Source organism: Cyprinus carpio, chromosome A4 (assembly GCF_018340385.1).
Source record: "Cyprinus carpio isolate SPL01 chromosome A4, ASM1834038v1, whole genome shotgun sequence".
NCBI classification, from domain to species: Eukaryota; Metazoa; Chordata; class Actinopteri; order Cypriniformes; family Cyprinidae; genus Cyprinus; species Cyprinus carpio.
In genome coordinates this window covers 4,199,500-4,225,372 of record NC_056575.1, presented here as the reverse complement: position 1 = coordinate 4,225,372, position 25,873 = coordinate 4,199,500, and the positions used below count along the sequence as shown (strand labels likewise).

Here is a 25,873-nt window from a genome sequence, read left to right as displayed (position 1 = left end):
GGCTGGGCTGTTTTTGCATGTTTTTTTTTTTTTGTTTATTTAAAAACATTGCACAAGTTGCAAAAATCGATACATTGCTGCAGAATATCATCAAGGTTTTAAGAAACACTTGCTCTCTGGCCGATGCACAGACCTTCTCAGCTCTGCTGTATACATTTGGCTATGTATTAGTTAGCAAATAAAAAAACCCATTAAACTGCAGCAAATGGATCAGCTGATTATAGCCAAGTCTTTCAGTGATGTGCCTTTGTGTTTCTTTGCTTTATGTCCTGTGCGCACAAACAAGATTTTCCGCTTTTTGGCCTCGTTTTTCTTCAACTGCTTCTTTACCTTCTTTCTGGCAGCAATGTCAGGATTTACAACAGCCTGTCACAGGAAAAAAAAGATAGTCAGAATGTATGTTTTAAGAAATTACTTTACCTCTGTTATAAAGATGTGTGACTTGGATATCAAACAAATTGCTTATTTGATTATAGTTGTCTCTAAATACTAGAAGAGGAACAGATCCCACACTTCAGTTTTGATTTGAGCATCTCAGTGCTTCTTACCTGCATGGCCTTGGCCTTTTTGCGTGAAGTTCGTCTCTGAGAGGCTTCTTTCTGCACTGCGGCAAAAGCCAGAGAGAATCGCTCCAGACCGACATGCTTCTTCAACAACTCGATCAACTCCTGAGCCAGATTCTTCAGTGTGGGGTCTGAAACGACCAAAAGAATCGAAAGATCAGTTTCAGCCACATAGTCAAGGGTTGTGAGGTAGTAGCAATATGCATTTAGTTGTGAAATTCTAATTCAGTTTTAATTTCTATTTTACAGGGTTTTCAAGTTTTGCATAATAAATATAATACAGCAGACTTTATAGGGTTAAAGATTAAAACAATACAATTTATACTGAAATATGATGTGCATCAACAACTTAAATTTTTTTTTTTTTTACTGAAATGTGTTTTTGGTTTAATTTTTGTTCCCAATTGTTTTTTTTTGTTTTTTTTTTAGATAAAAAAAACTCCATATAGGGTTTTTCTGTTTCTACTGTAAGGACTGACCTTGGTCTGCATACGTGCTGTCCAGCTCTCTGTAGAGAGGAGCGATGATAGTGGTCAGATACGGCCCAAGTCTATCTTTCCCGAGATCCACAGCCAACACCCACAACAACCAAAAAACAAAAACACAATAAAAAATAAAAAAGAAAAAAAAGAAGAAAAAAAAACGGTTGCTTAACTCTCATCACTGAGCTGGAGTTCTTCAAATCAGAGGCCATTCCTACCAGCGATCCATCTATCATTCAGAGAAGTCAAGCATAAACAGAAAGACTGATTTAACGCCCACCTTCAAAGGCACTTTGGGTGTGTCTGCTGCTTCTCTTTTGGCCAGTAATGAAAGCTTCTTCATCACCCAGAGAAGAGACGGAGGCTTGTTCTCGTTCTGTTCATCCTCAAGCTTCTGCTTCTTGTCTTCCTCCTCTTCATTCTCCTCCATGTTATCGGCTGTTTCTTTCTCCTCACCCTCCGGTTCTTCGGCTGGATTCACGGTATCAGACTCTGGTGAGATGAGGTAGATCACCTTGGCCACGTAAAGTAAGTTCTTCACCACCTGATCAAGGAACATGTAACAACAGCACCATCAGATCACCAGTGAACAGTTAACTACAAATCATATGCTCTCCCACCAAAACCCCGCCCTTTGAAGATGAGCCAGCCAATCCAAAACCAGATAATCCAGATCATTTTATTAAGCGAAAGAGGAACAAATCCCAGTTTTTAGTCACAAGATCTAACATAATAAAAACTTGGCGAGAAAAGTAAACTAAAACCTGAAAATTGCTAAAGTTAAAATGTTTTTTACAATTTAAAAAATGGTTAATTTAAAACCAGGTGTTTACACATTTTATAACAAAACTGTAAAAAAAACAAAAAAAAAAAACAGAAAAATTAATAAAATAGGAAAACAAAAGGTTTAATCAATACAGGTTAAAAAGGTATACTGAGATATACTGTGCATCAACAACTTGCAAAAATTATTTTTTGTTGTTAATTTTTCCCCCAAGTACAGTATGTTTGTTTGTTTATTATAACTCATTCTTCCATGTAGGGTTTTTGGTAACAAAAAAAAAAAAAAATAAAATCAGAAAATGTTGATCATGTTAGTGAATTCATTTTAAAGTTTTAGCGTTTTTTTTTTTTTAATTATTATTTGTTTTCTAGACTTTCTGGGGAGCTTTTAATATTTAATAATATTAATTATATTAATATATTATTTACTTATTTAAATTAAATTATATTTAAATTATTTCCTCAAATTATTAAATTACATGAAATGTTTTAATTAAAATTTTTAATAAAATATGAAAACTAAAACAAATATAATTTCATGTAATTTAATAATTTGATGAAATATTTTACTTATATTTAATAATATACTAATATAATTAATATTATTAAATATTAAAACCCCACAAAGAAAATAAAAAAAACAAATTAAAATAAGAAGAAAAAAAACGCTAAAACTTTAAAATTAATTCACTAACATGATCAACATTTTCTGATTTTATTTTTTTTTATTAAAAATAATTACAGAATATATTTAGTTAAATTATTATATATTATTATTCAATGTATATTATTACATAAATATGATTAAAACATTATTTTTTTCATTTTCATTATTTCATACCTGCTCTCCAGCAGAAATATCCAAGAACTTGGACTGCAGTTGGTAACACAAGGACAGGACCAGCTCTCTCATCTATCAGTTTAGAAACAAAGCATTCATTAATTCAGTCTGTCTTCATGAAATGAGCGTTTGAAGTGCAGGTTCTCGGGGCTCTTGCCTTCTGAGACAGGTTTTCAGTGAGAAAAGCGCTGGCCACAGGCTGTGTGGCTTTACTCATGTTCTCCTGAGAGCTCCATAAGGCCAAGAGCTCCTCTGGTTTATGAGCAGCAAACAGCAAACCTAAGATCTGAGACGCCGTCAGCCAGACCCAGCAATGAGGGTAACGCAGATGGGAATAAATATGACCTGGAGAGAGAGAGAGAGAGAGCACATGATGCATCTCAGGTTCCTTTATTAACACTGACTTTCTCCATGTATGTGTTCATACTCCAGATGTTGTTGAGCAGGTCTGTGGGTTTGTGGAGCTCCAGAAAGCCGCAGTCTTTGATGAGTTTGATGATGAGCGTGAGGTAACAGAAGAGCAGTCTGTCTGCAGCCTTCTCATCCTCCTCTTCCTCAATCTAATCAATCATATCGTTGTCATTATCAATGCAAAGAGACTCAAACAAATGCATCCACATACTGTTAAACTCTGCACTCACGTCCTCAAAGTTGGAAGTGTGGATCTCTTTCTCGATGAGAGGTATCAGGACGTCCAGTCTCCGGTTGAACTTTTCCCCTTCAACCTCCACAAACAGCCCACAAACCTGAGCTCCGAGTCGCCGCAGAGCCGGCTACAAAAGCCCAAAGACGCAAACCGTTAGGACCAAAACACATTTCAGCAGAACGTTTCCACCTTTTAGTTTTCCTACTCACCTTCTCGCCCGTAAGCCAGGTGTTGACCAGGTTAAACATGGAATTTTGATGCTGTAGATCCAGCTGATTCAGCAGAGACTTGATGGCCAGAGCCACCATTTTCTTACAGGCTGCAGAATCGTCGTTCAACATGGCCAACGACAAAGGCACAAAAAACAAACCGCAGTGCTCGTGCAAGAGAGCCTGTCAACAAAGAACACAGTATAGAATAATCTTTTGCAAGTTCACTTGCACAATGTAAAGCATTTTCAAGTCAAACAGGATATTCAGGAAAAAAAGTTGATTTATCCAACAGGAATTCACTAGATCAAGCCAGAATGGAGCAAGGATTTTTTTATTGAACAGTAAAGTAGAATTTATGCCACAGGCTGATTAATTGAAAAAGTAATTCTCTGCACAATAAGGAATGTGCATTAATGTATGAAATGTTCAGGGTCATTATAAAACATTAAAAAACATTCATTATTGTTCCTTGAAATAAAATACATTTTAAATGAAAAAAAAAAAAAAAAACCTGTCTGAATTTTGATATTCGTGTAGTTACTATGTACTAAAAAATAATAATAATAATAATAATAATAAAAATGATTTAAAAACTAAAATTTGAATAAAAAAAATAAAAAACTACAATAGTATCTCAATGATACTAAATAACAATGTTTCTCTCAACAATGTTAATATTAGAATTGCACGACCATTTCAGGTTGTTTTTGTTACAGTACCTGAGGAAATTTCTGGAAAATGAAAGCCATCAACTCCAGGGCAGACTGTCTCCCAGTGTCATATTCATAACTGAGGAGAAAACAAATGGTTTAATTTGCCTGACATGAAGGAAACTATCCACATCTGCCTGTTAGTGACCAGCAGCTCTTAACTTACGTGAGCTGAGACACTATGAAGTCAAAATGTTTCCTGAGTTTCTTGCCCAGTGGATAGTCCATCAGGTACTTCAGATAGATCTGCGGTCACAGCAGAGGACAGACATGAGATTGACAAGCAGAAACCTGGATGATGATGATGATGATGATGAAGACTGCAACATCCCGACTGACCTGTCTGCAGCGCATGCGGACCTGTTCGTTTGACCCGTCGATGGCAAACTTGGCCACTTTTTTCATAACATCCTCCATCTCCGGCACCACCAGTTTCCTGGAGAGGATCGCCTGCAAGACAAACAAACCCATTCACTGCCACGCTGTTCCCATGATCACTGGAGGAGCATTTCTAAAAACCTTTCTGATTTACACTGATTCACTAATGCATCATCAATCTGACTCCTTGAAAAAAGAACTCGCAAATTTTACTTTACAGCAAGAGCAACATCTAGCCAATGAAATACTAACAGAAGAGTATTAGCAGTGTTATTTTAGTATCACTGATAGACTACTACACTTTATTCTTTTGAATTCTAATTTTATTTATATATTTTCACAGATTTCATGTAATTTAGGCAAAAATTTTAGTAATGTTGCGTTTTTGCATTTTTATTAGTTTGTTTTTAAAGTACGTCTATGTAGTTTTTTATTAAATTTAATTTTTTTAATTTTAATTTATTTAGTTGTCGTTATTTTAGTACTTCAACTGTAACCAAATTAAAAATGATATAAAATTGGCAAAAATTTTATTTAAATATAATTGAGATATTATTACAATTTTTATTATTATTTTAAAAATATATATATATTTTTGTTTTTTTTTTATTTTAATTTTAATTAGTTTTAGTAATTTAGCTGTGTTTTTGCCATGTTTGAGTTTTTTTGACACGTCTATATAGTTTTTAATAATTTTACAACATATAATTTTTTAAATAAAATCATTTATTTTAATAATTTTGGTTTAGTTATATCATGACATCAAGTTAAACTAAACGATAATAAGAAATGTTGCCTTTAAGTTGAGTTTCATATTTTATTTCAGTTAAAGTTCATTTCTTGGAATAGACATGCTTTTATGGTTTTAGTTTCAGTTAGATTGGCAACTAGCTGAAATAATTAGCTTAAATAAGTGTTTTAATATTTAATTAATGTTTATTTTATTTCAAGTAAGACATTTTTTATGATTTTGGTTTTAGCTAACGATAATAAACCTGAGCATAACTAGTAAAATGTGCATTCACGATGGAAATGTATGTTTTTTTAATATTTCCAGGCTTTCCTTGGTTAGAATATGCCTCGTCTGACAAACAAGTGCCTCATCTGAAGTCAGGTTAACTTACCCTCAGGAGGCCAAACGCGGTGGCTTGCCGCGAATTATCATAAATGTCCTCCTCAGCATATCCCAGAAGCACTTGCAGCTGTGTTTGTGTTACAGGTTTTGTCATGCTCTTCACCAACACAGTTATGGCCTATAAAACAGAATATTGAGGATGCAGGATGATTCACATTTAGACTTCAAAATGAGAACATGAGCTAGTGGTGAGGGTCTCTCGCACCTTAAAGCAGTTCTGAACCAGGTGGAAGTTCTCGCCACGGCCGGCTCCAGCTTTAGCGTAGTCCTTCAGCAGGACAAAGAGCTGCTTGGTCAGCTGGTCGTAATTCTGCTCCACCGCCGGCAGAGGAAACTTCAGGATCCAGATGAAGGCCTGCAGAGCCTCGGTAATCACCTGATGTGCACAAGACAGCTTGCTGTATTCATGCGATCACAGGTTTATAAAGAAACAGCACAATAAAACACATGAACCAAAAGACAGGCAGGACAGACCTTTACATGCATGGAGTTAAGACAGTCCAGGAGGAGAGACACGAAAGGATCCAGCATCTCCTTTACTGACGGGACAGATGAGTTGATCTTTGAACTCTTCAGACTACAGTGAAGCAACTGTGGAAGAGACGTTTTGGTGCTTAAAGCGATATTTGAGAAATATTAAGTGGTTTTTAAACTGTGTAAGAAAAATTTGAAAAGAAATGAATACTTTCATTGAGCAAGGATGCATTAAATTGATCAAAAGTGACAGTAAAGACTTGAAATGTTGCAAAAGATTTCTATGCTGTTCTTTTCAACTTTCTATTTATCAAAGTATCCTGAAAAATGTTTTCAGCATTGATAATAATCAGAAATGTTTCCTGAGCAGCAAATATCCGAAAGATTTCTGAAGGATCATGTGACACTGAGGACTGGAGAACTGATGCCGGAAATTCAGCTTTGCATTACAGGAATAAATTACATTTTAAAATATATCAAAATAGAAGACAGTTATTTTAAATTGAAATAATATTTCACAATTTTGCTGTTTTACTGCATTTTTGATCAAATAAATGCAGCCTTGGTGATCATAAGAGATGTCTTTCACAGCACAATCTAAATTGGCTGCTTGCTATTTAGCAAACAATTTAATACAGATTGATGTACAATTGCCTAAATGCTGCTGAAGTGTGATTTCTGCTTGAGATTGAACCTCATACATTCTCTCATCACTCAATGAAAAACCATTGTGTTTTTTTCTTACACTGAGCCCCGTTTCCACCAGGATGTGCATGTTTGTTCTGCTGCTGATGGCGGCTTTCGCGCCTCCTCTCTTAGGAGCGGCCGGCAGCAGTAAACAGCTTGCCGGAGGCAGGCGAGGATCTGGAGGTGGACGTTGCTTCTCTCTGGGTGAATACAGGATGTGAAATTGTTCAAATTAGATCTGATTAAACCAATTCTAATGCATCGCTGAGTGTGTGTGTGACGTACTTGTTTTTGCTGGTGATGAGCGGCAGACTCTCACTGACGAGTCCGTGGCTGAGCAGTAGGATGGACTGAGGGCTCATGCTCTGATTGAGCAAAAGCCCCGCCACAATCCTCCTGAGCACAGCATGCACTCGCCTCGACACCTTCAGACTGGCCGTGTTTTCAAGCATCTAGAAAGAGGAAGACCAGATTAGTCTCTTGAGAAATCTACAAGCCTCTTGTAGATGCAGCTCATTGGTTATTCACCTCTTTGAGCGGCAGGATGAGGTGAATGACGCGCTCCTGACTGCAGAACTGGCCGAGAAGCTCGTACGAGTCGGAGCTCTTGCTGTGACGGGCCTCCATCACTTTGGAAACGATTCCTTTGATGTCCTTCTCCTCTGCTACGGCCCCAAACAACTCATTGTTGAAGATCTAGGAAGGGTGCGGGGAGTTAGTGGATAAAAGGCATGATTGTTTGAAAATATTGATATTGAATATGTAAGTGGCGTTTACCGTGATGAGCATGTCCATGCATGGGTCCAGATCCCCTCCATTCAAGGATGGTTTTAGGACAGAGAGCAAATGGTAGACAGTGAAGGTCAAAACATGGACCTGAAAGGACAAATTATACACGGGTCAAAGACATGGTGCTCGTTTTGTTTGGTTCAATCTTTCAAGTTACTCAAAAACACATTACAAATTCAGTTCAAACAGACAAAGACACAAATGTTTTATGATCAGCATTCATGTCTAAATTCTAATTAATTTTGATATGTTTTACTTTTCAAGTTTGCATATCAATTTTGTTTTGCAGGCTGAAATTCTTTGTCATAAGTATAGCATTTATAGCATTTTTTTTTATTTTTGGTTAATAAAATGCCATGCTGTATTTAAAAAAATGAATGAATAAATAAATAAATAAATAAATATAAATAAATCAAATTTTATTAAAATTTTTAATTAAATTAATATTAATTTTGTCTGGCAAAAAGCTTTATAGTATTTTTAAAATACATAAATTTGACCTTTTTATGACATGTTCATCCATGCAAAATTGGGTAACAACAATAGAATTTTTTTTTAAATACTATAACACAATTATGCTATATTAATATATGCTATATTAATGGTGAGAACCAGGTTTAGTTAATCAAAAACGATTCAAAGTTTAAGATTAAATATAATACATTTATAAAAGTATAAAGTTTTATCTTGAAGAATATTTTTTGAAACAATTTAGATAATGATTCAAATATGTACACTCAAGTGCATTTAAAGTTTCAGAGGAATATATTATTATTTTTTTACTTTCAATTTAAGTCTAAGTTCTTTTTTTTCTTTTTGATACACAATGTAAAAGTGATAGATATTTATATATTTCCAAACTGTCTGAAAACATCACATATCCAAAAATTACATTACTAATGTCTTACTAATTAAATTTTCTAAATCTCTAGAATTTTACATTTTCTTCTCCACCATATTTGTCATCGACACTTATCATTTGGGAAATACTCTCTTCTTGCATGATACATTGCTATGTACATGCATGATCCATAAATACAATATTTTACCTGATACCCCTTCACTAAGACCGCCTGCATCTCGCTGAGCAGATAATGAAGATACTGATGCCCAAGTGACTCTATGATCTTCATCAAAGTGTTTCGAGCCACATCACGGATCTCCTGGAAACGGCTCCTCAGGTGGACGCACACTTTCAGGAAGATGCTGCATATATATAAACACCAAACTGAGAATAACTTTGTTCTGATCAGAGGTTGCATTAACTGAAAATGTTGAACCATTTACCAAATTTTTACTGTGATGCACACTCAAAATGAAAGAAATGATGGAATATTTGCAGCGCAACTGATGATCAGTCTCTCGCACACTCTAACAGACACTTGTATTTAGAAAACGGGTAATGATAGAATAAACATACCCTGGCAAGTTGGCTTCCATGACATCCTTTGGCAGAGACTTCATGAGCTGAATCATGGCGAATGCAATAGGCACTCTGGCCACTTCTTCATCTTTCACATCCTTAGACTTCACCATCTTGTGCTCGTCATCTCGTTTAACCTGCAGAAACACACATCTAGAATTAAATCAAGAACAAATATCTAGCTCAGAAAAATCTACTTTTCATACTCCAATTTTGTAATTGTTTCACTCCATAAATTTCAAATAAATATTTCAGAAAGTGACTTCTTTATCTCATTTTGCATCTCAAGTAAATATTACTGATTTAAGGATGTTTACATATTTGTATTGGAAAACAAGACAACAGTACTGAGGAAGATGTTCATTTCTTAGCAATGCATGCAACATTTAATGCCATGGCATCATGAATTTAAGTCTTTCTGCTCTGCTTTGATTTAAGACTTCATAAAACTCACAGAAAGCCTGTATAATGCACAATACGTGTCTGTGCCATCTATTTTTTGGACTATTGATTAATTACAGAACAAGCTAACACCAAACCCTGATGTAATCAAAAGTGAGTATTTAATTGTTAGTTACATCCGTTTGAAATTTTAGACAGCAATACAGTCCACTAAGAGCTTTCAGTCTTGCTCTACTTTAAACTAAACTCTTTAAGTGTGTGAGCTCAGACCTTTGCTGTGAGGCACTTGTGAAGTTTGGGCAGGACGGTCTGAGTGACCGTGTGATGAATGCTGGAAATGAGCGTCTCTAGATCGCGTTCACTCTGTGGAAGACCACTGCTGACGACAGGAGGAACTTTCTTCGTCTGGCTCTTTTTGCCTTCTTTTGGTTTGGCAGGGCCTTCCGTCTCAGCATCCGTTGCTGTGGAAACGGCTGCTCCAGCCTCAGCGGTTTCCATGGCATCTTCAGCATCACTCTCATCCGTGTCCATGGTTTCCGCTGCCTCATCCTCATCCTCAGCCTCTTCCACAACACTGGGCTCTGAAGCGAATAGATGATGTTGGTCAAGTTACGTTCCATGTGTGTGAACAGGACGTTTAATGTCTGTTGTGACACTCTTACCATCCGTCTTCTTGTTCTTGGCCGCCCCGATTTCTTTACTGAGAGTCTCATGGTCAAAGTGGAATGCATCAAGAACGGTCAGCAACAAGCTACGCCAATCAAAAGAGTCAGGAAAATCGGTGAACGTCATAACAATGACAAAAACATCACAGAAAATGCACAAATGCACAGGAAGTGTACCTGACAGCCAGTTTCTGCTCAGCTATTCCAGTTTGTAAAACATGGACGAAGTGTTTGAGGTAGAATAAGTACTTGGACCAGGTCAAGCGTCTGCACACGGCACCAATAACTTCTACGGCGGCTGTTGTCATGGGTTCATACTGAGAGAACAGAGAATTTATTTGTTTAAAACACAGTCAACTGACAATAATAGAAATGGTTAAAAATATAACCTGACTCGGTAACAACCTTCAGCAGTTTTTCGTCAACTAGAGCGATCATGGCGTAGGGCATGATGTAATTCTGCATGGAGCGTGATGACATCACAACCTTGCCCTCCGTCAGCTGCCTGGCGAACTTCCTGAGCGCTCGACCCCTTCTGTACACCTGAAAAACAAACAGACTTCTCCATTTTCTGTGTTTTGAGATGGGACAATGTCAAATAAGGGCACTGTTTTATAATAGCAATTATAAAGTAATAAAAATTAAAAAAAAAAGTTTCATGTTAACACAACACATAACATACATACACACACACACACACACACACACACACACACACACACACACACACACACACACACACACACACACACACACACATATATATATATATATATATATATATATGTTACATATTTATAAATAGAAGTTTAATGTATTATTTTAATATATTAGTACTTTAATTACTGTTCAATTACTATATGCATACATATACTATGTATATACACATTTATTTATATGTTAATATATAAATGAATATATAATATTAATTTATATATATTTATATATATATATATATATATATATATATATATATATATTATATATATATATATATATTCACACACTGTATGTTTCATATATATATATATATATATATATATATATGTATATATATGTAGTAGTGTAATGTTTTTTTTTTTTTTTTTTTTTTATGAAAGAGACACTTTTTCTCTTTTTTACCTGTATGTGTTTCATATGCTCAAAGAAATCTGACTCGGGATCATTATAGTCTGTCAGCTGCACCAGATCATGAAACTCAGGTCGGTTTGGGAAGGTTTTCACCAGGCAGGCCAGAACCGTAGTGTAATCATTTCGTACACTCTGCGAAAAAAAGAAATGCATAAATGTGTGAAATGCACGTAAAATGGTCACACAGCGTAGAAGTACTAAATGTAAGCTAACATATCACTGGTTTTCACCTCAGTCTTGCTCTTCAAACCCTTTCGTATTGCATCCAGTATGGTGTACTGCACAATCTCCTTGTATTCCACCTCTGGGCATCCGACTTCAGAGAGCTGCGTTATTACAGCTGACAAACACATGGTGGCGCTGTCTGCCAGAGACATGTCACCGATCTGTCTCGGAAACACACCAAAGGCATTCCAAACTCAATGCAAGTCAAGAAACAAAAATACACACAAACAGATATTTAGAGGGTAATAGTAACATCACAAGAGCGGTCACCTCTAAGGAATGGAAACAGTTGTGCATGATAGCAGTCAGGTATCTCATATCCAGAGTGCTCATCTCTTTAATGTGCTTGGTGACCTTCTGGAACGCCACGAGACGCACGTCAAAGTGAATCTCGTCCAGATGGCGGCTATCAAACGTGTTGAGCTGGAGAAGAAACAAGAGGAGGTCAAATCTGAACGATTGGAAGAAATAAAACTAAATCTGTTTCTGATTGCCTCAATGAACCCTCACCTGAGTCACAACATCTGTGATGTACTTCAGTTCACCGTCCATGTCTGACAGAGTCTGCAGAGAGATATGTTCAGGCAGTCAGGAAGAGGTCGGAAAGGACTTGAAGTGGTGCTAAAGTGGCTAGAGATGCAGAAACTGACCTGAAACGCTTCACACAGCGCCTGACGGGGAAGTCTGTTGTGGATGATGGAGAAGAGCTTGCTGAGAGGTTTGAGGAACACGCTGGGCTCTGAACACTGTCTCAACAGATTCTTCACCGTACCCAGGATGTCCAGCTCCGTTTCCTGAAAGAAAAAATGACATGCATAACATACACTGGAAAAATATTTTTTTTATGGTTTTGCTCACCAAGGCTGCTTTTATTGGATCAAAAATACAGTAAAAACTGTAATATTGTAAAATATTATTATGTGTTCATTTAAAATAACTTTTTCATTTGGATATATTTTAAAATGTAATTTATGTCCGTGAAAGCAAATGATTTTCAGAATTCTTTAATAAATAGAAAATTCGACAGCATTTATTTGAAATGTAAATCTTTTGTAACATTACAAATGTCCTTACTGTGATTTTAGATTCATTAATAAGTACTCATTTCTTCTTTTTTAATCATTTTTATCTTATTTACCAACTTTTGAATGGTGTATCACAGTTTCCACAAAAAAAATATTAAGCAATAAAATTGTTAATTGATAATAATCAGAAATGTTTCCTGAGTAGCAAATCAGGATGATTTCTGAAGGATCATGTGACACTGAAGACTGAAAATACTTTTTTTTTTCAACTAGAAAACAGTTATAAATTGTAATACTATTTCAGCATATTACTAATTTTACTGTATTTTGATCAAATAAATGCAGCCTTGGTGAACATAAGAGACTTCTTTCAAAAACATAAAAAAATCTTAATAATGTATGACATCGAATTATTTATTTGGCACAAGGAGTGTACCTGAACAGTTTGGGGTTTGTGAAGGTAAGGCAGAAGCAAACCAATGAGTGTTGAACTCTGTTCTTTTTCAGCCACAAATCTACTGATCCTGGAACAGAATGAAAACCATTAAATCAATCAGTTTAGTTTACTTTACATGATGTGGACTTCTTTTCTTCGAAAAAAGAATGATTCCTAAACCTTTACGATTATAGTTCTTGGTGTGAATGGCCGTTTAAGAAGTGTGCGTATAAACAGATTTATATGGACATACTTTGAGAGGATGTTGAGCTCTTTGCTGACTTGAGCTCTGAATTGCTTCTTCTTGAGGCGCTCAGAGTTACGCACGACTCCGCTGAGGTACCGCAGCAGTGCTGGGATGTGAGGGAGGAGCAGACGGCAGCCGATAGTCAAAGAATCTACCCGAAGAAGAGAAAAACAGAGATGTCAAATACACAAAATACAGTGGGTCCTTTAGCATAATCATCAACACCCGTGATGTCTACCTGACACGTCACAGCTCTGACTGGGATCGGGGATCACACAGTCGTTCACAATCAGCTCTGATTCATCCTCCTTGGGTTCATAGTCTGGAGTGGTCAGCAAGCTCTCGGCTATATCTATCACCACAGCCGTCGTGATGGCAGACACGTTTTTGGAGGATAACAGAGCAAACACATTGAGCAGGACGTCACACTCAGGGCGGCCCGGTCTCTGCTTAGCAAGCAATGGGAAATATCTGACAGGGAGAAAGGCAACATTTATATCATATTAAGACTGCATTGCAATAACATTTCAAATCAGCTATAAAATATGATAACAATGGCATCATGAATTGTTTTAACACTTTTATTATTCAAGTCAAGTCCCATTTAATTATAAAACGCTTTATAAAATACAGAATGTTACAAAGCAGCTTAATTTTTTTTAAAACTGACTTCACTTTCAAGAAAGCTCACATTATTCAGGTTAAGTCAGTTCAGTGTTGATTCGATTCAACCACATGTTACAAAGTTCAATAATTAAAGAACGAATTCCATCCAGCTATAAAGCAGCTTTAAAGAAAATACGATTAAAAACTAGATATGATTTCTTTAGGGTACCACTGTGTCAAATCCACAAACCTGTGGTTAATGAACTCACCTAGGATTTTGGATCCACACACGGATGACTTTCAGGAGGGGCGTTGGTGCATACGGGCTTTCAGTGGACAGAAGACACACCTAATGAACAAAACAGCTGGGTTACTGTCTCCAGTCCTCATTTAAATATTCAGAATCTCAAAATTGTCAAATACTGATGGTAAAAAATTAATAGTTTCCAAGTCTCTTTTAAAAGAGTGTGAAACTTCTTTAACTTACGATGAGACATACTTTGTCTTATTTTAAATGGCTTGTTAAAGCTACTGAAGTTATTCAGTCATTTTCTCTCTTATAAACACACCTTAGGCCACACCACGGCTTGAAACACAGCGTCCAGCTCATCTGCAGTAAAGCTGTAAGACTCAAATCCATCAAAGAAGTCTTGTATGCGCAGGATCCCCAGACGCCGCAAGTTCTTCAGAGGATTGATGCAACCAGGCTTGAGCTAAAGGAACATCAAAGATCAAAAACATTAAGCTCTTGAGATCAGCACACCCAAAAATAGATCCAACCACCACACAATAAAAAGAGTCTAAAAATCTGATAGTTTGCTTTGAAAAAACACAACGGCCCTCTAATCACTAACTCTGAAGAGAAAATCTTATTATTATTAAATCATAATTACCTGCTCTCTGTGATCCAGTATAAATGACACTGAGGCCGTCATGCACAGCAGGATCTGCAGAACTTTGGGCAAGTACATGTGGATGAGATGGCCCATTTTATGAATGAGCATTTCTATAGTGTTGAGAAGGCTGTGCTGGCGACCCAGAGGGAGAACAGCAGACAGGTTCGTCTCGGCTACAGCTCGTTCTACTGCAGCCAGACACGCACCTGCAAGCAACAAATTATGCATTTTCTGTTATAAGTTGATGCATCTTCGAAATCAGTGCTTCCTTTAATATATTAAGTCTGCTGGTTTAGCTTGTTTCAATAAAAAGAAGTTAATTTATAAATATCCTAAATATTGTGAAGATGGTCCTCATTATTAATTAACGTTCATAAATGGTCCAAATAATATATTATCCCTAATAACTAATGAACTGCCAATAGTTGTATTAAAGGGGTATATTAGGATGCAATTATTTTAATAAGTTTAAATTCAAGTCGGTACCTTCAGAATGATGACAAACAGGCTCCAGCAGTAGATCTATAAACATTCCCATCTCCTCTGGCTGACAGCCTGCCAGGAAACGCAGCACTATGGAGGAGCGCGAAGCTGTGTTCGCCTTACCCTGAAATCTATTACCAACCCTAGGGCACATCCGCCCATATAGTATCCTGCAAGAATAAATTAAATCTACTAATTGCAGACACATAACATTCACATTCAGAGAAGAAACAGCAGGGGTGCAATGATATCATTAATATGCATTGCGCATCTAAACACACACCTCATAAGCACGGGAATAAGTTGGGTTCTGTGTGACGGAAGTACCACGGATCCTTCCTCTGAGATGTTGAATTGGACAATCTCATCTTTAAAATGCTTGTCATCCAGAAGTCTCTCCAGATTCTCTCTGTAAAACAATGACAAATCAACAATTATTACGGACCTAAAACAAAGCCCTGGGGTACACAGCCACTGAAGCAATGTTTAAAATAGATTTCACAGTACTGCTTTAAGCCATCATATTAATAAACCCCCCAAATATAAGTAATCAAAAAATGTCTACACAACTAGAAAGTGTTTAAAAATTGTTTAAAGCAACCCCACAGCAAGTTTGAGGCTGGAGAAAAGCTCTGATAACTGGCTTAAAATTAGGTCAGTGAGGGTTGCGTCTAGGTATTTTTTTTCCATACACCAAATTACAAAACTGGCTCAAAGTAACTCAGAGATGTGAAATGAATGTCATAATAGATTAAAAGACTTCCTAAGGCAATTGGTACATTCTGGTATCTCAGCAGTTAAAGTTAGTAAGGTAACCAAAGAAGTCTGTTGGAAGATACCATCAGTCACTGATCTGGATATAAAGCATTCTATTCATAAACTGACCTAGTTACTGTATAATAGAGATATTACAGAAAAAAAATCTAATGTGGAAAGCAAGAAGATAAGGGACAGTGTACTTTGGTGTTGTGTGTTAGAAGACTTACTTGTAAGGGAGAATGTTTGGATCTCTGTATGTCATCAAACAGTCCAGTGCTATTTTCTGGACTTGTTGGTCTTTATGGCACAGAAGCTATGGGTTTACAGAAAGAATTAGTCTCAGCTGGCCATTCACAGAGTTTTGATGAACAAAACTTGCTTTCATAGAAAGATGGGAAACCATACCTGGGTATACAGTTCACTTAGTTTTGCCTCCATAAATAAAGCTTTCGGGTTAGTGAATTTGGAGAAGACCTTCAAGTGTGCAATGAGCTGCCTGGAAAAAAATAAATGCATGTTTATGAGAACAAATGAATGCTTGTCATTCTAGTACATTATACATGCACATCTATGCTGCATCCCAATGCGATATCCATTTTAAATAGTATTCGAAATTAGAATTAGTATGTCCCAAATCATAGTATGTTTTAAGAAGTATGCCAAAGATTCCCGGATGGTCTACTACTTGAGATTAAAATTCGGAGTGTAGATTGATGTGCACTCTTAACGGCTAATATTGCCCATAACACATTGCTCGGTGGAGGAGGATTCGATTAGAACTACAAACACGCGTAAAAAAAAAAGTGTTAAAAAACTACAAACATGGCGGATATCGACGGACGGATATCGATCAAAGGACAGGTAAAGAATGAGATAATAATCAATGTCTAACTTGATGAAAAATATTAATTTAATGTTATCCACATTACATTTCATCTGCAGCAACACTTTGAACTTTTATAATGATATCATTTTATAATTGCATCATTATGCAAACACATGAGCAGAGTTCTCGGCATGATAGACCCACGACTAGCAGATCAATGTGCCTCTTCATTTCTCTCCAGTACGGTAGGAAATCAAATTAAATGAAATGTGGATGAAGCTAACTGTGACAAGATGATTGACACTGCAGTTTAAACAGTGACAGAATGCACGTAACTAAGCAACAGAGCATCAGTTAAAGAAGCAGCTATTATGAAGTAGTATGTCCCAAAGCTTGACTACTATTCTTCTAGAGTACATACTTTTAGGGTAGTATAAGTAGGCGAATTGGGACGCAGCACTAGTTTGTGCGAGTATGTAACTAGAAGACAAAGATGGATGTTAGAAGATAGGATCGTCTCTTACTTGGCTGCTGCTTTTCTTGGGATCTTCTTCTTGGGTTGTTTGGAATCTTCCACCTTCTCTTCATCTTCTTCCATGTCAGCATCTACCTCTTCACCCATTTCCTGCTCTGATGAAGAGCTGCTCTTCTTCATGAGGTCCTGTGTTGGAGCCACCTGCAGGTCAGCTGGGTAGAACTCATTGCTGTGAAGGCAGAGAAAAGGCTGTTATGGAGAACTTTCTAAAAAGACAAATAGGTTGATGCCACAGATCTCATACACACCTGATGAAGCGCAGCAGTAATGGGCTGAGCTCTCGGCTGCGTGGTTCCACTCTGTCGGGAAACTGGGCCATTGCTCGCCAAAGCAGGTTGCGGAAGTTTGTGAAATCGGTCCGCTCAGCGGGATTCAGCATCTGGTCCAGCTGTTCCAGAAACAAAACTCCCACATCCCCGCTTTCGATCACACTGGTCCCCGAACCTCGAAGCTGCTTTGCTGCTTGATGTTGTTCACTGCCTCCCTCCTCATCATCTTCATCATCATCTGCCTGAAGCTCTTCCTCTGAGAATAAAGATTCAAGCATCTTAAACTGAAGACTGGGGGGAAAATGTAACAGATCAACAACTCAATGAAAACTCACCAGCTAGACCAGCAACCATCTCCAGTTGTTCATAATAGACCTTCCAGAATGACTTGTTGTCCATTTCTTTAGCGTGGGTCCTGAGCAGATGAAAGCATATTAAACAAAGACATAAATAATAGAGAAATAGAGAATACTGTTGGAGATACAGGGTGAGGATATGACGATTTAAAGGCAGAAGATCAAAAATAAAACAGGCCATGGCCGTTAGCATGACACTTACACCAACAGATCAATAACTGCATCCCAGAGAGGTCGGAAATTGACAAACAGCATTGCAATAAGATAACGAAGAGGAACCTATACATAAAAAAAAAAAAAAGACACAAACATCTTTAACAATGGTTTTCAAAATAAATTCTACATTTGACATGAAGTAAAAGGCATTAGCTACCTCATGAAAAGGTCCCTTGGGCACACAGGGCTGCACCAGGTCATGACGGAGTTTACGAAGATGTAGCAGTTTCTCCCTGTAGTCCTGCACTGTGGCCGGGACCTGCTCTGCCTGCAGACACACGGCGAACACCGTCTGTGCATTTGAGCTCTCCTCTCCCTGAAAAAGACATGAGTTAATAAATACGTGCATGTGCTTTTCACAGCCACTGCTGTTGGGAAATCTGGTAAATGTTACCTCTGCTGGTTTAGGAAGATCAGCCTCAAAGTTTGACATAATTCTGAAGGTCAGCAAACGAATCTGTGGAGGGCAAAAATGAATAGAACCTTTCAAATCTGTATGTTCATAACATCACGGTCCACAGACGTTCTTAATAAAGAACATTTATTAAGTCATTTGTGAAAAAAAAACAAATATATACACCCTCAACGACCCTCACTAGGCTAAACCTCACCTTGGAGATGTTGGAAGAAAAATTGGAATGTAGTATCTGGTATAATTCCAGCAGAGAACCATGGGACAGCTGAGCTGAGCAGCCGTTGAGTGCCAGTCTGGTGTAGTACAGATCTCCTAACAGCAGGGCTGAAAGATCCGTAGGGTGTTTCCTGTATTGAACGCAAGCCAAAAAAGTTTCTTTATTTAACAAGCAAGATCCATTTTACTAGAATGTTCAGATGTAAATATTCAAGCACGTACTCGATGATGTTTCTAACCAACTCCGCAGGCAGAAGTGACTGAACCGCTGCCGTCTCCTTGAAGCTGAGCAGGGTGCTTAGAGCCTGCCGTGCTACAAACAGCCCTCCTGAGGAGACAGCAGGACATATTAGGAACAAACTACACCACACAAAGTTGGAAAAATAAGTACTTGAGGCCATGCACGCTTAACTGACCTCTCCCCAGAGTTTCGCTGCACACTTCCTGCAGCAATCTGTTCAGTAGTGCAGTGACGGCTGGTATAACGCTTGATGCTTCTAATGGCCTGCAAAACATTTGAATTGTTGCATATTTAAACAAAAATCAAACTATACACAAAAAGACTATTAAAAAGGCCATGAAAAATACTTAACTCACACATTAATGAATGAACACTAACTATTCTCTTTGTTTGCTTCTTTACTAATGTACTTTGCATCATTCAGACCGTTTAAACTAAAAATGAATCTGTGAAACTGCTTTGAAACAAACAGTATTGTATAAAGCACTATAAAATAAATGTGACTTGACTTATAGTAATTTGAATGGTACTATAAAATCATATTCACGTGATAAAATATCATATAAAATATGGGATTATATTAAAGTACTGATCGGCTGAGGATGCAAAAGAAGATTACATTAAAAAATATATCAACCAAAAATCCTGTCATCATTTACTCACACTCAAGTTGTTCCAAACCTGTATGAGTTTCTCTCTTCTCTTGAACACAGAAGATGATATTCTGAAGAATGTTGGTAACCGAACAGCTGCCGGTAGCCATTGATTTCCATAGTATTTTTCCATACTTTGGAAGTGAATGGCTGCCAGCAACTGTTTTGAACAACATGAGGGTGAGAAAATGATGACAATTTTAATTTTAGAGTGAACTATCCCTATAACACGCAGAGGATTGTGGGTAATTAAGTCTTTACCTGACATGTGGGAGCAGCACCAGTGCAGCCCAGGGGTGAGAAAGGTCAGAGAGCGGTTGATCGGCGGGGACGTCTATGAGAGAAAGAATCTGCTGGGGAACAGAGACCGACTGGTCTCTTTCAGGTCCAGTTGACCTAAAACAGAATTCGGAATTTTTACATGTGTGTATTCAAATTCAAATTTTTTTTATTGAGTAGTTTTACCCAGATCTTACCTGATAGTGAAGACTAATGGGTACTTTTCAAAAGCCATGGAGCCGTCAGTGGGGGGCGGAGCTTTGGACACAATCAGACCAACCAGCAGCTCCAGAACCAGCTGCTGGTTTACAGAGTCTTCCGTGCAGAAGAGCTGCTCCAGATACTGCAGTACACTGGGCAAGAACAACTGGAGATACACACAGAAGCATTAAAATAGTTGGAAGTTGCTCTTGAAGACCGCAAGTCCTGCTTATACTGACCTGCTCAAACTGTTTCAGGTCAAACATCTCTTTGGTAAATGACAATATGAGGTCACGGTCCATGCCGCTATTGAAGACCTGCATATAGGGACCAGAGAGGAAATGAAGTCAACAGGAAATCAGATTGGAAAAACATTTGTGTTGGTGCACATTAAACAAACCTTTTTCACCAGTTCATGGATGCTGCTGGCAGGTAACGCCAGATTCTCTCCCATCAACAGAGCCGAGACCACTTGTAAAAGCAGCCTGTGGCAGGAGTAGGACAGTCCTGGTGCCTGAACTAACTCAAGAAGTGTCTGAATACAACAAAAAAAAAGGGAAAAAACGTATCAGAGGTGCAACAGCACTCAAGAAGACCTGTGCTACAGACACACACACACACACACGCACCTCACAAACAGACTGTGCTTTTGTGATTTTTGCTCCTTTGCGATGCTCCACAAGTGTATGGTAGATGTACAGAATCCTCTCCAGCTGCTCATTAGCCTCAGCAGCATTGCTCGTCTCTAACTTTCCAAGAACGTCTTTCAGAGAGCCCTGCAAACCACAATACATGAATAAACAAACAAAATAAAAATGTTTTAATATAACTAAAATCTAACTATATATCTATATAAATCAAAATGTAATAATTGATGAAGAGATATATATATATATATATACACACACAGTACAGGTCAAAAGTTTGGAAACATTACTATTTTTAATGTTTTTGAAAGAAGTCTCTTCTGCTCATCAAGCCTGCATTTATTTGATCAAAAATACAGAAAAAAACAGTAATATTGTGAAATATTATTACAACTTAAAATAATAGATTTATATTTGAATATACTTTAAAAAATAATAATTTATTCCTGTGATGCAAAGCTGAATTTTCAGCATCATTACTCCAGCCTTCAGTGTCACATACAACATCCAGTCTATCACATGATCATTTAGAAATCATTCTAATATTCTGATTTATTATGAGTGTTGGAAACAATTCTGCTGTCTAATATATTTGATGAATAAAAGGTTAAAAAGAACTGCATTTATTCAAAAAAAAATAAAAAATCTAATAATATATTTTCTTTACTATCACTTTTTATCAATTTAACACATCCTTGCTGAATAAAAGTATTGATTTTATTTAAAAAAAAGAAAGAAAAAAAAAAAATTACTGACCCCAAATTACTGACCAGTAGTGTATATTGTTATTACAAAATATTTATATTTTAAAAACAGCTTTTTTTTTTCATCAAAGTATCCTAAAAAAGTATCACATGTTCTGAAAAAATATTAAGCAGCAGACCTGTTTCCAACTTTGATAATGAATCATCATATTAGAATGATTTCTAAAGGATCATGTGATAATGATCCTAAAAATTCAGCTTTGCATCACAGAAATAAATGATAATTTAAAGTATAAAAAAATAAAAAATCAATTAAAATAAAAATAAAAAAAAAAAAAAAAAAATCACAATATTACTTTTTTTTCTGTATTTTTGATCAAATAAATGCAGGCTTGAAAAAACATTAAAAATAGTAATGTTTCCAAACTTTTGACCTGTACTGTATATATATATATATATATACATGCATATATATATACATACACACATATATATATATATATATATATACATATATATATATATATATATATATATATATATATATATATATATATATATATATATATATATATATATATATATATATATATATATATATATTATATATATATATATATATATATATATATATATATATGCAGATTTTAATTATATTAAAGATATATAAAAACACACATACATATATATACATATATATATATATAACAAATATGCAAAATAAGCATTAGTATTTTTTTATTTTTTATTTTAGCTATTTCTTTGCATATTATTTGCAATTATTACTCTAAAAAAATGTGTTTATACAGCATCTAGGATGTGTACAATCACATAATACCATATAACACATTAATAATGATAGCAAAGTCAATATTATACGGTTTGTCAGACCAGCTTGATGTTGAGATTCTTACTTGTAAGGAATCCCACAGGACCAGCAGGTGCTCTTTGTCAACATAGTTGGCTGAAGACTCCGCCATGTGATCCAGAGCTTCTTTTATTGAATCCCAAGGTAACTCAACGTCCTGACCGGCTGCTGGGCCAAGTTTCTTCAACACCACTGGAAGAGCCTGATAACCACAGTCCTGTTGAACACTGACTCGCCAAATGTTAACTGTGTGATGTTTGGTTTTCTGTGATGTGAACTCACCTTAGTGGCACAGGAGTGGAACATGTTACAGACTCCTCGACACATCTCAAAGATCAGCTGACCCGCTCCTCTGGCCTTCTGAGGGTTCTCAGACAGGTTGGAGAACATAAGTGTGAAGAGAGCATCATAATCGGACACCTGCGGGACATGAGAGATGAGCTGGCTTTAGCGACAACACAGAAGACACGATAAAAATAATCTCAGATGTTAAACTCACCTTTCTCATCAAAAAAGAGAAGCTCTCGGCAGCAAAGTTGCGGATGTGTTCCTTCTTGTGCGCCAAAAGCTTACTGTAAAGACTGGTTTAAAAAAGCAAAAGAGTGAGAAATTCTGAATTATAATTCTACAAGTTATGAATGAGATGTGAACATACTTTTTATGAAAGCTTTTTTTCTTGCAATTTTTGAGGGAAAAAGAGTCATAATTGTAAGATATGAGCTCAGAATTGTGAGCTATACTCAGAAACCTTATAAGTCGGAACTGTGAGATATAAACTCACGAAGTGCAAGAAAAACTGAGATATCAAAAGTTCATCATTTTTTTTATTCTGTGGAAACAATAATTACAGAATTGTCAATTCTGAGAAAAAATGTCAGAATTACAACTAAACTAATAATTTTGAGAAAAAAAAGTATTGCAAGATGTTAAATCAAAATTATGAGTTTATAATTTGCAGTTGTGGAATACAGATGTGCAATTCTGAGAAAACAGCCAGAAATAAACTAGAAACTGTGAGATTGAAAACTCACAGTGGAAATAAGCTTCCATATTCTTTTGATATATCACATAAAAATCCTTTAAAATACAACACAACATCTACCATGGGATATTTCTACTGAACTCATGTTATCTGGTACTTCTCACCTGTATATCTTGTCAATATCCTTCACCATCATCCTCCACAGGTATTTGTACAGATATGACAGACACGTGAAGGCCCATTCCAACACCTCAGTGTCTTGTGTCTCCAGTATAGACGTGACGATGATGAAGAAGTCGCAGAAGTGAGGGTAAAAGTCCATCTGGAGGTCGCGAGCAAGCTGAACTACAAGACTGGAAGTGATAGTCAGGTTAACATAATATCATCTGCCTGTCAATTAGAAGAAGAAGTAAAAAATCAAGAGGAACTCACTCTAGAAGAGGTTGGTAAGCCATGCTGTTCTTCACTGACAGGTGGGTCTTCAGACTCTCCACAACAGCGTTTTGGTGAAACACCAGCATGTTGAAAGACTGACTCTTGCTCAACACCTCTTGAAAAAACTTCTCTGTAAGAACAAACGAGTGGGTTAACAATCTAAACCAAATCACTTTAATGTCACTACAAAACATATACGAGAGTAACCCGTTATTTATAAGCATTTGGAGTTTTTATTCATATTTTGAATTTTTATTTTAGTAATTGTTTAGTAAATATCCATATAGTTTTTTTTAATCATTATTATTTCAGTTTTAGTTATTTTTGTTCATTAAAGTTAAACTAAACGACAATTAGAAATGTTTTCTTGGCAACTAGCTGAAATAAAATAAGTCTACTTTTTTTTCCAGTAATGATTTTTTTAGTTTTTAAATTTTTTTAGTTGATTAATAACAACCCTGACAACATACAAGATGCACAGGACATATTATTTAATAAATCAGCATTATTTAAACGGTCACAGAACATGTTACTTACTGAAGTGATCTGTCAAATTCAGGTCTTTCCATTTTATTAGGGCTTCGTAAAAATAGGTTTCTACCTCTAGAAAACAAGCAGCAGAATTCACCAAACACGCATTAGATATTATAATGTTGCTATTAAATAGTAATGTTATCTGATATAAACAAGTGAACTTCAACAGTCATACCTCTGAATAACTTCCAGTCCTGTCGATGCGATGAATGACATCAATGTTTACTTTCGCGAGCCTCTCAGAAAACGTGACAAACTGGAAAATAAAAGTGAAGGATTGATGCACCAAAAGACATTATATCTGGAAACTTATTTGCATTAAACTACGGGCATATTCAACTTTATAAACTAAACACTTTAAAATTGAAATCACAGATATATAATACGTAAAACACATTTCGTTTCGATATGAAATAAAACGTGGTAATGTTTGTCTGAAGCATGAGGAGCAGCAGCAGCTTCCAGCATGCGTTTCTCCGTAAACTTACGCGGTAAGTGTTTGCTGTTTTATGAGAAGGGGGCTTGGCTTTGAGCTTCATTTTGCTGTTTTATCAGACCACCAAATGCAGAATTTATCTATATCCCGTGATTTAAAAGACAAAATACGTTATCAATGGCTGTGGAAATTGTTGACACGCATGCCGTATCAGGAGGCCACCATCTTGAATGATGCATTATGGGTAGAGCTTTACTGGAGAGTTTTACTGTGTTTCAAAATAAAAGCCTTCTTTATTTGAAAAAGTATTTGGAAAGACTTTATTTTGTTTTGAGCGATACTTAAAGCTAACGAAGTTTTTTTTCGTCTATAGCAAGAGTTTTGAAAAAAAATGTATAATATAAAATATTATATATATATATATATACAAATTGATCTTTTTATTTAAAATTATTTTGATGTCTAAACATTATTAATGTGTTGCATAGATATATTTTTATTTTTAGTCAATGGTTTGTTCATAATACATGTTATTTCTTTAACATTTTCTAATTGCATTATTCATAATCCTATTTATTTTATGCTAAACATTATCTCCACATATCCCAAATGTTCTCTAGTACTAATGAAGTTGTATTGTATTAATTTAACTAATAAATAGACACACAAAGATTGGGAATATTGGGAGGTTAATAACATTAGGCTGCTTTTGTTATTAATAGGGAGTGAATTGTCTATCTCACACAAGAATAAACACATTATCTGATAACTAGAGGAAGAAAAAAAACAGAGTAAGTAAGGAGGAATGGATGTTATAGGGGTGGGATGATAACAAGCATGCAGCTCCAGGAACAATCACAGTGTGTAACTTTGACAGAGCCTCCCTCTGACTGAACAAACATCCAACAATCAGCTTTCAATGAGTAAATTCCTGATGGTCACGATAATATTTTGCAAACAGAGCCACAAAGGTTTCCTTTGAACAATACTTTTACAGCATTTATAAATCTCAGATGCATCCAACATCATTCTGTCACTCTCGACCATTAATGACACACCAAG

At 36.1% G+C, this 25,873-nt stretch overlaps 1 protein-coding gene across 1 annotated transcript; it reads right to left on the bottom strand.

The window, feature by feature from the left end:
* Positions 1–8: 8 nt before the first annotated feature.
* Positions 9–25,066, bottom strand: LOC109060292 (small subunit processome component 20 homolog). Its single transcript, XM_042748372.1, has 62 exons — positions 24,864–25,066; positions 24,551–24,631; positions 24,379–24,445; positions 23,839–23,971; positions 23,571–23,759; positions 22,924–23,005; positions 22,707–22,844; positions 22,471–22,626; positions 20,835–20,981; positions 20,606–20,740; positions 20,445–20,522; positions 20,202–20,371; positions 19,987–20,121; positions 19,248–19,336; positions 19,054–19,159; positions 18,812–18,962; positions 18,595–18,657; positions 18,358–18,516; positions 18,187–18,263; positions 17,964–18,043; positions 17,608–17,884; positions 17,349–17,528; positions 16,404–16,494; positions 16,226–16,311; positions 15,523–15,648; positions 15,243–15,409; positions 14,754–14,962; positions 14,430–14,573; positions 14,130–14,209; positions 13,493–13,725; positions 13,261–13,405; positions 13,008–13,095; positions 12,197–12,340; positions 12,057–12,110; positions 11,817–11,969; positions 11,552–11,707; positions 11,313–11,453; positions 10,596–10,733; positions 10,368–10,507; positions 10,188–10,276; positions 9,796–10,106; positions 9,121–9,260; positions 8,750–8,906; positions 7,689–7,787; positions 7,440–7,607; positions 7,197–7,363; positions 6,970–7,111; positions 6,225–6,341; positions 5,956–6,126; positions 5,740–5,868; positions 4,577–4,687; positions 4,404–4,483; positions 4,247–4,316; positions 3,525–3,707; positions 3,311–3,442; positions 3,097–3,229; positions 2,827–3,014; positions 2,670–2,741; positions 1,322–1,589; positions 1,043–1,171; positions 549–694; positions 9–366 (listed from the first exon to the last, which is right to left on the bottom strand). The coding sequence occupies exons 1-62, from the start codon at positions 24,912–24,914 to the stop codon at positions 211–213; spliced, it is 8,397 nt and encodes a 2,798-aa protein (XP_042604306.1). The 5' UTR covers positions 24,915–25,066; the 3' UTR covers positions 9–210.
* Positions 25,067–25,873: the final 807 nt, after the last annotated feature.

What these genes read in the sequence shown, in the direction of transcription:
- LOC109060292 (XM_042748372.1), bottom strand. Translation starts at nt 24,914, where the DNA reads ATGAAGCTCAAAGCCAAGCCCCCTTCTCATAAAACAGCAAACACTTAC. An exon ending in GGACTGGAAGTTATTCAGAG is followed by an intron (nt 24,446 to 24,550) that starts GTATGACTGTTG and finishes GCTTGTTTTCTA; the next exon opens with GAGGTAGAAACCTATTTTTA. An exon ending in TCCTGTGGGATTCCTTACAA is followed by an intron (nt 20,982 to 22,470) that starts GTAAGAATCTCA and finishes TGTGGTTTGCAG; the next exon opens with GGCTCTCTGAAAGACGTTCT.